This window comes from Plecotus auritus (assembly GCF_963455305.1).
Source record: "Plecotus auritus genome assembly, chromosome: X".
Taxonomy (NCBI): Eukaryota; Metazoa; Chordata; class Mammalia; order Chiroptera; family Vespertilionidae; genus Plecotus; species Plecotus auritus.
This window is the reverse complement of record NC_137784.1, coordinates 82,161,462-82,173,276: the sequence shown is the minus strand read 5'-3', so window position 1 is coordinate 82,173,276 and position 11,815 is coordinate 82,161,462. Positions and strand designations below refer to the sequence as shown.

Genomic DNA, 11,815 nt, shown 5'->3' with positions numbered 1-11,815 from the left:
GTCCTGAGTGTGATACTTTCCACATAGTAGGAACGCTGTCTGTGTTTCTCTGAGAAGATGTAATGTCACAACACAATCACCCTCTGTCTAGTCACTGACTTGACAAACTCCCTCAGTGGCTTTCTAATGCCCTCATGGTAAAGTTGCACTATTTAATCTGGCTTCCAAATCCTACCATAGAATTCAGTCTAGGTTTCTCTACAACCAGCCTAAATTCTTGAACCCCTGCCCCTCACTTAACATATACACATCCTTAATGTAGTCCTGAAGCAGTCAGTGTGTGGAATTAGATTCTTCACATCGTGCCCATCACATGATAAATACTCAATAAGCTGGAATTGCTGTTACTACTACTACTGCCTCTGCTACTATTGGAGCTAGAAACTGGCAGAGGCAAGGTTGAACTGAGGTCTCCTGCCTGAGTCCAGTGCTCTTGGCTCCCATTGCTTCTTTGCAGCACACAGCTCAGTACTGTGAATACTGGACAGTGAAACCATTTTATCCCACTGTCCTTGTCTCCTCCTGCATTCCCTTCTGGAGTTCTGCAACCCAGGAGATAGCACAGGGGATTTTAGTGACCAGAGAGCAAGACTGGTTTCCCCCTTAGCAGACATAAATGTGTGCAGCATCAGAAGTCTAGGACTGCCAGCTACTTTGACATCATCCCTCCAAGCCAATACATAAATAACTTGTACAGCACCTGTTAGAGAGGCTCACCCAGCCTCTGCCTATGTGCACCATTCCATCAAAATGCTGGTGATCCCGGCACTGTTTGGCTCTGATAGGGAGAACAGTCTTCATCCTGCTGCCTCTTGGCCCTTTTTCCCCTGGTCTCCATTCTTCCTGCTGGAAACACACATTTCCTAGCTCAAGCCTGGGTCCTTCCAGCTCTGAAAATCCTTTGTCTTTTGCTATAGATGAAGGATCTGGCAGCCAAAGCAATCATTTAAAGTTCCATTCATATCATTTTTTACTTTCTTCTTTTGGCCTCAGTTTAGTGCATCGGCTTTGAAAATATCCCAGGGTTGATGCTGGGGTTAATGAATAACTAAGATTGCTCTACTTTTGCAATACAGAACACTTTATAAAGATGGAAATATTTTGCTTTCTGATAGATGCAAGTGGCTTCTTTGCTATGTGCTGTAAGTACTTTGTTCTCTTTGGAAACTTTGACCATTTCTATTAACAAGTTAGAATTCCAAATAAGCATGGGCTCCAAATTCCTAGCTCCACAGGTCAAGGTCTTAAAGTGGTCATCTGATAATTGACTCCTTACCAGCCTCTGTGACTTTTACAGGAAGAGGACTCAGGTGACAATGTGGAGATTGGATAGAGGGGTAGAATCAGGAGGGTTGGGATGGGAGAGATTGAAGTCTATATGACCTGTTAGGTGTTGGTGAAGTAGTTCAGGCCATGAACTGAGGCAGTGACAGTAAAAAGAGAGAGAAAGGAGTTTTGATTGGTATTTAAGAGATAGTACTCTCATTATATGTGGTAAGTGAGAATGAAAGAAGCCCCTCAGATGACTCCTATGTTTCTTGCCTGGGAGTCTCAGGACAGAGTGATATATAAAATGACAAGGAACATTATTGTATCCTAGGGAGACATGTTTACCTTTGGAAACTTTAGATTTCCAAATTTAAACTGAGGAATGTGTGCAACTTTCTGGTGAATATATTCAATAGGTAGCTAGAAAAATGGCTGAGAATACAGAAAAGAAATCTGGACTACAGTATATAGTTTTGTGTGGTGGTAGTTGTGTTCCTGGGAGCGGATGAGATCATTCAGGAAGAGAATAGAGGGCTGTGGAAGTATTCTTACTTTGATTCCATGGATTATTTTCCTTCTGAACACATGTCCATTCTTTTTGGATTCCACAGCTGACTTCCTTACTCCTCAGCCTTGTAATCTTCTCGGCTCATTGACTCTCTCATAGTATTTTCTAGTTTCTTCTTTAATAATTAAAAAGTAACATGAATGAGTGCAAAATAATGGTATAAGATGTCTTGCAACTTAGAGATAAGTTTGTAGCTGATATTAATGGTGAGATATATCTGACATGCAAAATGTTATACTTTTATTTCCCCATTGTTTGAAAATACTCCTGTGGCTTCCATGCATTACATTAATTTCAGCTTATGACCTTGTATACAGCTATATAAACCACCACCCTTCCATTTCAACTAAACATATCTTGTGAAAATCATTTTATTTTGTCTTTTATCCAAATAATAGTATAAGTATTCTCTCATCTCATTTTTATAGCTTTTATCTTTAAAAAAATGTCAAATAAAAAATACCCCAAATTCAAATTTATACAAAATAATGTAAACAGAGGTAGTACTCTGCAAGTTTATCTGAGGATTCTCTCTCCAAAAGGCTGCCTCTGGTTCTATTAAGAAGTAATTCAATTTTTCTACATTAAATTTACTCAGAGTTTTCATATGTTGCAATTACATCTGAGTGACAGTTCATGCCATTATTTCTATGGCCCCAGCAACCACTTCTCCTACTCCCTGCCCCTAGATTTTTCTTTAGTTTTTCAGGGAATAGAGACCTCAATACGATCCCTGGTGAGCATGCCGTCAAATATTTTCTATTGTTTTACTAATCATAATGGGTGATTATTAGGTGTTTCTGGCTCAGAGTTTTCATTCAGCTAAGATCCACAATGGTTCTTTTATCTAATTTCTTATAGATATTAATTCTTCCAAAATGCCACTGTTCCTCTATCTGGTTCTCTTGGTACTTGGGCTTCATTGTGCACCGCTTAAAACCTCTGAAGGCAAAGTAACCACCTGCCATTCCTCCCAACAAAATGCCACTCTCTATAAGATGTCATCCATCAATGCTGACTTTGCATTCAACCTGTACCGGAGGTTCACTGTGGAGACCCCAGATCAGAACATTTTCTTTTCCCCTGTGAGCATTTCTGCAGCTTTGGCCATGCTCTCCATTGGGGCCTGCTCCAGCACCCAAACTCAAATTCTGGAAAGCTTGGGGTTTAACCTCACAGATACCACAACAGCAGAGATCCAGCAGGGCTTTCAGCACCTAATCTGTTCACTGAATTTTCCAAAGAAGGAGCTGGAATTACAGATGGGAAATACTCTCTTTATTGGGAAGCAGATGAAACCATCACCAAAGTTCTTGGATGATGTAAAAATCCTGTATGAGACTGACGTCTTTTCTACCAACTTCTCCAATGTTTCTGCAGCCCAGCAGGCAGTCAATAGTCATGTGGAGAAGAAAACTAAAGGGAAAGTTGTGAGTCTTATCCAAGACCTCAAACCAAACACTATCATGGTCCTGGTGAGCTATATTCACTTTAAAGGTAAGGCTCTAAGATGTCCATTTCAACTTCAGTGTTCTGATAATTTGGTACGGCACTAGGAGGAGCTCATGGTCTCTTCACACTAGCATAAGTAGGTGTCCTTCATACCATAGTGATCGGCTCTACCGGACATAGCTGTGTGTAGTTTTGGAACTTCCAGGAGGGACACATAGCTATGTGGGTGAGACCAGGAATTTTCAAGGGAAAGAGCACTTTCAGAGAGGTTAGTGACAATGATATGATCATCCCGTTCACATCTAACTAGAGAATTATGGCTTCCAAAAGATTTTGTGATTTTGCTGTGTATTCTTTGGCATGTTACATACATACTTCTATCATGTACTATGCACTCACTATGTATCAAGCATCATGCTATGTGTGTGGTTTACACACATTGTCTCATCTGATCCCTACAAGTGCCCAAGTCCACAGAGTTAATAACTTTCAGAGCTGTTATTCCTACCCAAGGTGGTCTGATTCTAAGGTTGGTGCTTGTAACAACAAGAATCATGTGACTCTTTTCTGAAGGTGCTGTGCCCAAATGATATTTCCTGGTTCTAAAGCACATGTCAGCCACGTTTGTTGGAGGAGTGAACAATTCTTGGCCACAAGCCACACACTTGTAGATGGATAAAATGGCAGAACAGATCTTTTCAGATCTTCTCATTTCACCCTGTGTGTTGGATGTCTTTATACCTTTTTACGGAAGAGGAAACTGTGGCTCTGATGGGTTTAGTGTAAGTATAGTGGTTTGAACAGATGGAACATTTGTGGAATGTATAGTTCAACATTCCTGGGTGTGACTCCTGGCTCTGCCTTTGGCTAGCTATGAGATCATGTAAAGACACCTCTCTCCATGAACCTTAGTTACTTGTCAAATTGGTTAAAAGTAGGTACCTACCTCTGTGGTGGTCTTAAATACTAGATGAGATGGCTGATGGAAAAGCTGACACTGATATTAATACTGGTTTAAAACAAACAACTTTTGTCTTTCTGTATTTTAAGCCCAGTGGGCAAATCCTTTTGATCCATCCAAGACAGAAGAGGGTTCCAGCTTCTTAGTGGACAAGACTACAACAGTGCAAGTGCCCATGATGCACCAGACAGAACAATACTATCACCTGGTGGATATGGAGCTGAACTGCACGGTGCTGCAAATGGACTATAGCAAGAATGCTCTGGCACTCTTTGTCCTTCCCAAGGAGGGCCAGATGGAGTGGGTGGAAGGGTCCATGTCATCTAAAACACTGAAGAAGTGGAACCGCTTACTGCAGAAGGGGTAAATATCTTAGATGATGTGGAAAGTTGAGGGTGGGCATAATGGTACAGGTAAGATTGAGTTCAGCAGAAACTCAGAGACAGGAGAATCACACTGAAGTACTTAACAGTTGTGTGATGACCACAAAAATATACTGAGAATATAATCTGTGCCAGTTCTTTGGCTGGGGACTTTACATACTTCATTTCATCCAAGCACATCAACAAACAAGCAAGAGAGAAAAAAGAGTATTATAGGCGTTTTTCAATTGAGGAAGTTAGGGCTGCAAAGATAAAATGAACTCTCTGAAGTCAGCCAGCAAGTAAATTGATGCTTCCCCAGAGGCCAACTAGAGTTTTGGGGAAAGATAGGATTTTTATGTTACTTTGTGGATGGATAGCCATACTGGGCTCGGAGTGAGATGGAAAACAATGAAATTATCCATGTGCTTTTACTATCCATTGAAATTCATGCCATTGGCTCCCCAACCTTGGCCAATACCACAGTTAGGTTTCTTCTTGATTATAAGTGAATCATACCTCCCTACTTCTAGTGCTGCAGTCCAACATTGGCTGATCCACAGTATATTCCTTCCAGGATAACTTCTATGGTTTTGGTGCCATGTGTTAACTTACATAGCAATGGTTGTCAATATCTAGGGGAGGATCAGAGTTCAATATAATACCATGGCAACAAAGAGAGGAAGGGAATCATGAGTTTAGTGTGCTGATATACATGTGTTCCCACCTCCTCCCCCCACAGGTGGATTGACTTGTTTGTTCCAAAGTTTTCCATTTCTTCTACATATGACCTTGGAGCCATCCTTCTGAAGATGGGCATCCAGGATGCCTTTGCTGACAATGCAGATTTTTCTGAACTCACAGAGGACAATGGTCTTAAACTTTCCAAAGTAAGTTGGTGGATTAGAGTTTCTGAATGTATGATCTGGAAGGTCCAGTGAGAGTGAGTTAATCAATGAGGATTCTGAAGCATAGGGAGCCAGAATTACTCCTCTTAGGTCAGATTTACCCCAGAGTCATTGTTATTACTCTGAAGCAAGTCACTTAACAGTTACTTCCATTCCTGACCTTCATGTCCTAATGATTCTGATGGAAGAACTTAATGATCAGAACTGATGAGATACAGTTATAGAGGAAATGGTGAAGGCAGGGGAAAGCTTAAGAAGTGATTTATAACCCTGGACAGTGTGGCTCAGTTTGTTGGAGTGTCATGTGCACCAAAGGTATCTGGTTCGGGTTTGATCTCAGGTCCTGGCACCTACAGGAGGCAACTGATTAATGTTTCTCTCACACATTGACGTTTCTCTCTCTCTCCCCCTTTCTCTCTCTCTCTCTCTCTCTCTCTCTCTCTCTCTCTCTCTCTCTCTCTCTCTCTCTCTCTCTTCCTTTTTCCCTCTCGTGACTTATAGAGGCAGAAAGCCATGGAGAATGATGTGGTTTTCTGACAGCTAGCTCTAAAATGACCAGATATTCCTTAATTACACTTAGCCAAGTAGCCTTCATATTCAAGCACCATCAACATAGTATGGTAAAGGAACAGTACCTTTTTAATTCTCATGGATTGCTTCAAAACCATTCTAAAGACTATTCCTGTGTCTTGAGGGGATCAGCAGTGTTTGTTCTCCCTCTACAGGCTGCCCACAAGGCTGTGCTGCACATTGATGAAAAGGGATCCGAAGCTGTAGCTGTCCCTGAAGTCAGATTTCTGGATCAGGCTGAGATAACTCTCCTACGCCCTATCATCCAATTAGATAGATCTTTCCTATTATTAATTTTAGAGAAAAACACCAGGAGCATTCTCTTTCTAGGGAAAGTTGTGGACCCAATGAAAATGTAGTTTGGAAAGAGGCTATTAGCTAATTGAGTGTACCTATTGCAATGGGAAATAAACAGTATAGCCTGATATGATTATGTGCGCTGGATGTGCTTTCCTCTGGGCAGGGGTAGAGACAGGATCCTAGCTGAACTGCATTGGGTATGTAAAAGGCCATACCTGTGACCAAATATTTAGATAGTCAATGAGTAACTTATTATCTAAAGCAAAGGAAGGGATGCCCATGTCAATGCATTCTACTTCATCAGAAATCTCCCCAGTTAGTTAGCTCCAAGGAATTTGACTGCACTGGTAAATGCCCCCTCTTCTGCCCTCCAGAGAATAGTTGAAATTCAAATCAGGTTCTTATATTCCAGTATTCTAATAATAAGGCCAATGAATATAAAACAATGAAAATATAGTAGATTATATGTGTTCGTCTCAACCAACTTCTTTCCATCCCATCAGAACTGCTATTAGTGAACTGTAAAAATATGCTTCCACTACAGGACTGAGTCACAGAATGAGAGCTACCACTAGAAATAGGGATTTTGTGACTTAAAATGCCTGGGACAAAAGAACAAGAGAGACCAAGATGAATTTTTCAATACAAGCCTACTTTTTCCTCAAAAAATTCCCTTATTGCTAAGTTATAAGCTTTGACTAGAGAAAGATAGTCATCCATTCATATAACATCTCATAACCCTTCCTTTGTAATCAGACTCCTTTCCAAACGTCCCACTCCTGTCCCACTTCACTCAAGCACACATCTCCTGATTAGTCTGTCTTTTTGTCTACTTTTACCAAAGTTTAATATCTCCTTATCCTTAAATCCTTCCACAACCTCTCCTTGCCTGTGCATGCTATCCTAACCCCAATGATCAAACTAGATTTCATCTTAGACAATTTTTTAAAGCCCTAGTATTTTAATTCAGTACACATAAACAGGATAGTGAGCATTAATGATGTGGTGTTTGAAATTCTAGCTGTAAGGTGAAACTCTTCAGCAACAGGGAAATAATAATAAATCTATACATTTTTTTAGATATTGTGCTTAAAGATCAAAATAAATATGTATGCCTAGAAAAATATATAGCCCACAAACATTCTAGTGTTTTCTTATTAGATCCATTTGAATGGAGGCTTGCTTATTCTTTGCATAGTTTATATTTTGGCTTTCTGGACAAGAAATTGGAAATCCAAAGAAGAAAAGTGACTTGTGTACAGAAAATTCATTGGTAATATGGAGTTTGGTTTCACTGAAGTTACATTACAATCCAGGCTATGTTACTATACTGTTTTGTGATCTTGGACAATGTACTAAAGCCTGCATATCTTATTTTCTTGATCTGTAAAATTGGAACACTAATAATATCCATGTCATCAGGTTTTTGTAAACATTTCATGCTGCAAAATGTGTAATGTGCTCATCACAGAGCTAGACATCTGATAGAAAGCCTTGTAAATATTAGTTTTTATTCCTTTTGGTCAACATCAGACAGTGGGCTGGTATCAGAACAAAGGTTGTAGTGTGGGTGTCCTAGTTTGCACATATATGTTCTCTAGCTCAGACCTTACCTCCAGAAGCCAGAGTAAATGCCATACAGGCCCCTTACTAAACCTCCCCAAATGAGTTGGATCAGAGGTTGTTCTGAGAGGAATATCAGTATCTCCAGGGGTAATCTGGAATTACCAAGACATTGTCCTTCAAATAATTCATCTATCTCATTGTAGACTAAACCTCATTCAAATCATTCATTCCTGTGGCTAGATCTTGAAGGACTACCACTATTAACCTTATAAATCTCAACTCATTTTAGCCTACTAAGAATAAAAGATAATTTGCTTAAACTTATAATGTTGTCCATAAAATAACTATAAAAAGGGAAGCAAAACAAGAAAAATAAATAAATATTATAAAGGATGGAGTGGAAAGGAAGAAAAAAATGTTTGCACAGAAGGAAAAATCTATGGATAACATTTTAGAACAAAAGGTAAAAAACTTAAGGGGGAACAGAGTACAAGAGAGTAGTGTTATTAATCATATAGAATTCATTATCTCTATTTATCTTTTTCTATTGTGATAGAATTACAGCCACATGGATTCAATGCTATACTACATCTCCTAGCCTCCCTTGAAGTCAGATGTAGTCATAAAACTAAATTCTCACCAATGGAATATAAGTGTAAATTATATTTGATTGCTGACATTTTTTAAGTCTCACCTCTCCCTCTTCCCCTTGTGCCCTACATATAGGCAAGCTGATAAGAAAACCAGAGTATTCCCTTCTTTGGTACTGAGGAGGGAATCAAATTTTGGGCAGGGATCCATTTTGTGTCTGTAGGATGACCACAAATGATTTCTCTTCTTGCTTTCAATACCCTGAACAAAAGAATCCTGAAATGTCTAGGCAGCATCCACAGGTTATAGTTCAACTAGAGGCCTGGTGCATGAAATTCGTACATGGGTAGGGTCCCTAGGCCTGGATGGTAATCAGGGCCAATTGGGGCCTTCCTTCATTTTGTTCCGTCCCCTGGTGGTCAGTGCACATCATAGTGAGCGTTCAAACTTCTGGTCAGTTGAGCTCCTGAGAGGAAAATTTTCATATTAGCCTTTTATTATATAGGACTAGAGGCCCAGTGCACGAAATTTGTGCATAGGAGTGGGGGGTGTCCCTCAGCCAAGCCTGCACCCTCTCCAATCTGGGACCCCTTGAGGAATGTCTGACTGCCCGTTTAGGCCCGATCCCAGTAGGATCAGGCCTAAATGAGCAGTTGGACATCCCTCTCACAGTCCAGGACTGCTGGCTCCCAACTGCCCTTCCCTGCAGGCCTGGTCCCCCCCAACTTCCCTCCCCTGCAGGCCTGGTCCCCCTCAACTGCCCTCCCCTGAAGGCCGTGTCACCCCCCAACTGCCCTCCCCTGCAGGCTTGGGTCCCCCATAACTGTCCTCCACTGCAGGCCTGGTCCCCCCCAACTGCCCTCCCCTGCAGGCCTGGTCCCCTTCAACTGTCTTCCCCTGCAGGCCTGGTCCCCCCCAACTGCCCTCCTCTGCTGGCCTGGTCACCCCCAACTGCCCTCCCCTGCAGGCCTGGTCCCCCTCAACTGTCCTCCCCTGCAGGCCTGGTCCCCCCAACTGTCCTCCTCTGCAGGCCTGGTCCCCCCAACTGTCCTACTCTGCAGGCTTGGTCCCCCCAACTGCCCTCTCCTGCAGCCCTGGTCCCCCAACTGCCCTCCTCTGCTGCCCTGGTCACCCCCAACTGCCCTGCTCTGCTGGCCTGGTCACCCCTAACTTACCACAACTGCCCTCCCCTGCAGGCCATCTTGTGATGGCCATCTTGTGGTGGCCATCTTGTGGTGGTCATCTTGTGTCCACATGGGGGCAGCCATCTTTGACCACATGGGGGCGGCCATCTTCTGTCTTGGCATGATGGTCAATTTGCATATTACTCTTTTATTAGATTAGACTAGAGGCCCAGTGCACACAAAATTGTGCACGGTTAGTTTCCCTAGGCCAGTGGTCAGCAAACTGCGGCTTGCAAGCACATGTAGCTTGCAAGCCGCGGTTTGCCGCTCTGTTGACTAATGAGTTTGCCGACCACTGCCCTAGGCCATCTTCTGCCAGCTTGCCAGTCCCCGCTGCCACCTTCTGGTTCGCTGTGGTTCCCTGATCGCAGCATGGCTCCGGTTCCCTGGAGCCTGTGAGTTCCCAAGAGGTCTCAGTTCCACCCTCTCTCCACCCTGCTGCCACTCATCTCGGTTTGCCATGGTTTCCCGTTTGCCAAGCTGCAATCAGAGCCTGAGGGCCAGTGGAGGGACCAAGAGGTCGAATGTTCTGCCCCGGCTCACTAGTCCCACCCCACTGCACTTACCTCAGTTCACCGTGGTTCCCTGATTGCAGCATGGCTCTGGTTTCCAGGAGCCTGCCAGCCATGGGAGGGACCAAGATTTCGCCGTTCTGCCTGCTCGCCAATCCCGCCCCACCCCATTGCCACTCACCTCATTTCGCCATGTTTCCCTGATTGCAGCATGGCTTCAGTTCCCCGGAGCATGTGGCTGGGGGGGAGGACCAAGAGGTCACTGTTCTTCCCACTCACCAGTCCTGCCCCACTGTACCCTTTACTGTGGTTCCCCATTCACCATGCTGTGATCAGAGACTATGGGCCGGAGGGAAGGGACTGAGAGGCGTTCAATGCACCTCATGGTGACCAGTCGTTTGGTCATCCTGGTCGTCATGGACACTGGCTTTTTATGTATATAGATGGGACTCTTTCTGGGTTTCATGGCAGAAGTGATTTCCCTTGGTGGATCATGACCTGAAACCATTTATGTATAATGTAATTACTGATGAGAAAGGCCTTACATCTATAAATTTTTAATATGTCATGTATTTATTTGTTCCTCAATTAATCAATTATTGCCTTCTTTTATAATAAGTAGATATCTTCTCTGTATCATTTTATTATTTTTGTCATTTACTAAGCTGTATGTTTTTTAGTTCTTTTCTTAGCTGTTGCCCTGAGTTTATGATTATCATCTTAATTTATACTACTTTCAATATCATATAAAAAGCTTTGTTCATATGTATCTCTCCCCCAATAGTGTTATTGTCAGAAATTATATATTTTTATATATAAGGTGCCTATCTATATATATAAAAGCCTAAGTGACTACCACAACTGAATGGATGACCAAACAGGCTGCGTGGGGTGACCAGGCTGGCAGAGGGGTTAATGAGGGGCGACCAAATGACTGAGCATCAGGCTGTGTGGGGAAACCAGGCCAGGAGGGGGGTTAGTGAGGGGTGACCAAACAACTGAGCAGCAGGCTGCATGGGGCGACCAGGCCAGCAGGGTGGGGGCAGTAAGGGGCATTCAGGCTGGTAGAGGGGGATAGTAAGGGATGACCAGGCTGGCAGGGGGGCAGTTAGGAGTGACCAGACTGGCAGGGGGGGGGCAGCTGGGGATTGGGCCTAAACCGACAGTCAGATATCCCCCGAGGGGTCCCGGATTGGAGAGGGTGCAGACTAGGCTTAGGGGACACCCCCATGCACGAATTTCATTCACCGGGCCTCTAGTCATTATATATTTGTAATATTGGTTTTTGTAATTGTCTTTTGTTTTCCTCACCCAAGGATATTTTCCATTGATTTTTAGAGAGAGTGGAAGAGAGAGGGAAAGACAGAGAGAAATATCAATGTGAGAGAAACACATTGATTGGTTACCTCCTGCACATGCCCCTGACCAGGGCACAGTCAGGGGAGGACCCAGCAACCGAGGTATGTTTCCTTGAGAGGAATTGAACCTGGGACCCTTTGGTCTGCAGGCTGATGCTCTACCCTCTGAGCAAACAGGCTAGGGCTTTGTAGTTGTCTTTTAAGTCATATAAGA

The 11,815-nt window shown here is 43.0% G+C and overlaps 1 protein-coding gene across 1 annotated transcript; it reads left to right on the top strand.

The window, feature by feature from the left end:
* The first annotated feature begins 2,704 nt into the window (after positions 1-2,704).
* On the top strand, positions 2,705-6,516 carry SERPINA7 (serpin family A member 7). The gene is made up of 4 exons (XM_080652231.1): positions 2,705-3,334; positions 4,340-4,613; positions 5,355-5,502; positions 6,246-6,516. The coding sequence occupies exons 1-4, from the start codon at positions 2,716-2,718 to the stop codon at positions 6,447-6,449; spliced, it is 1,245 nt and encodes a 414-aa protein (XP_080508357.1). The 5' UTR covers positions 2,705-2,715; the 3' UTR covers positions 6,450-6,516.
* Positions 6,517-11,815: the final 5,299 nt, after the last annotated feature.

Bases quoted from the DNA above. Each gene is read 5' to 3' on its own strand.
- SERPINA7 (XM_080652231.1), top strand. From the start codon at position 2,716: ATGCCACTGTTCCTCTATCTGGTTCTCTTGGTACTTGGGCTTCATTGT. The intron at 4,614-5,354 runs GTAAATATCTTA...CTCCCCCCACAG, and splicing joins AACCGCTTACTGCAGAAGGG to GTGGATTGACTTGTTTGTTC. The intron at 5,503-6,245 runs GTAAGTTGGTGG...CTCCCTCTACAG, and splicing joins ATGGTCTTAAACTTTCCAAA to GCTGCCCACAAGGCTGTGCT.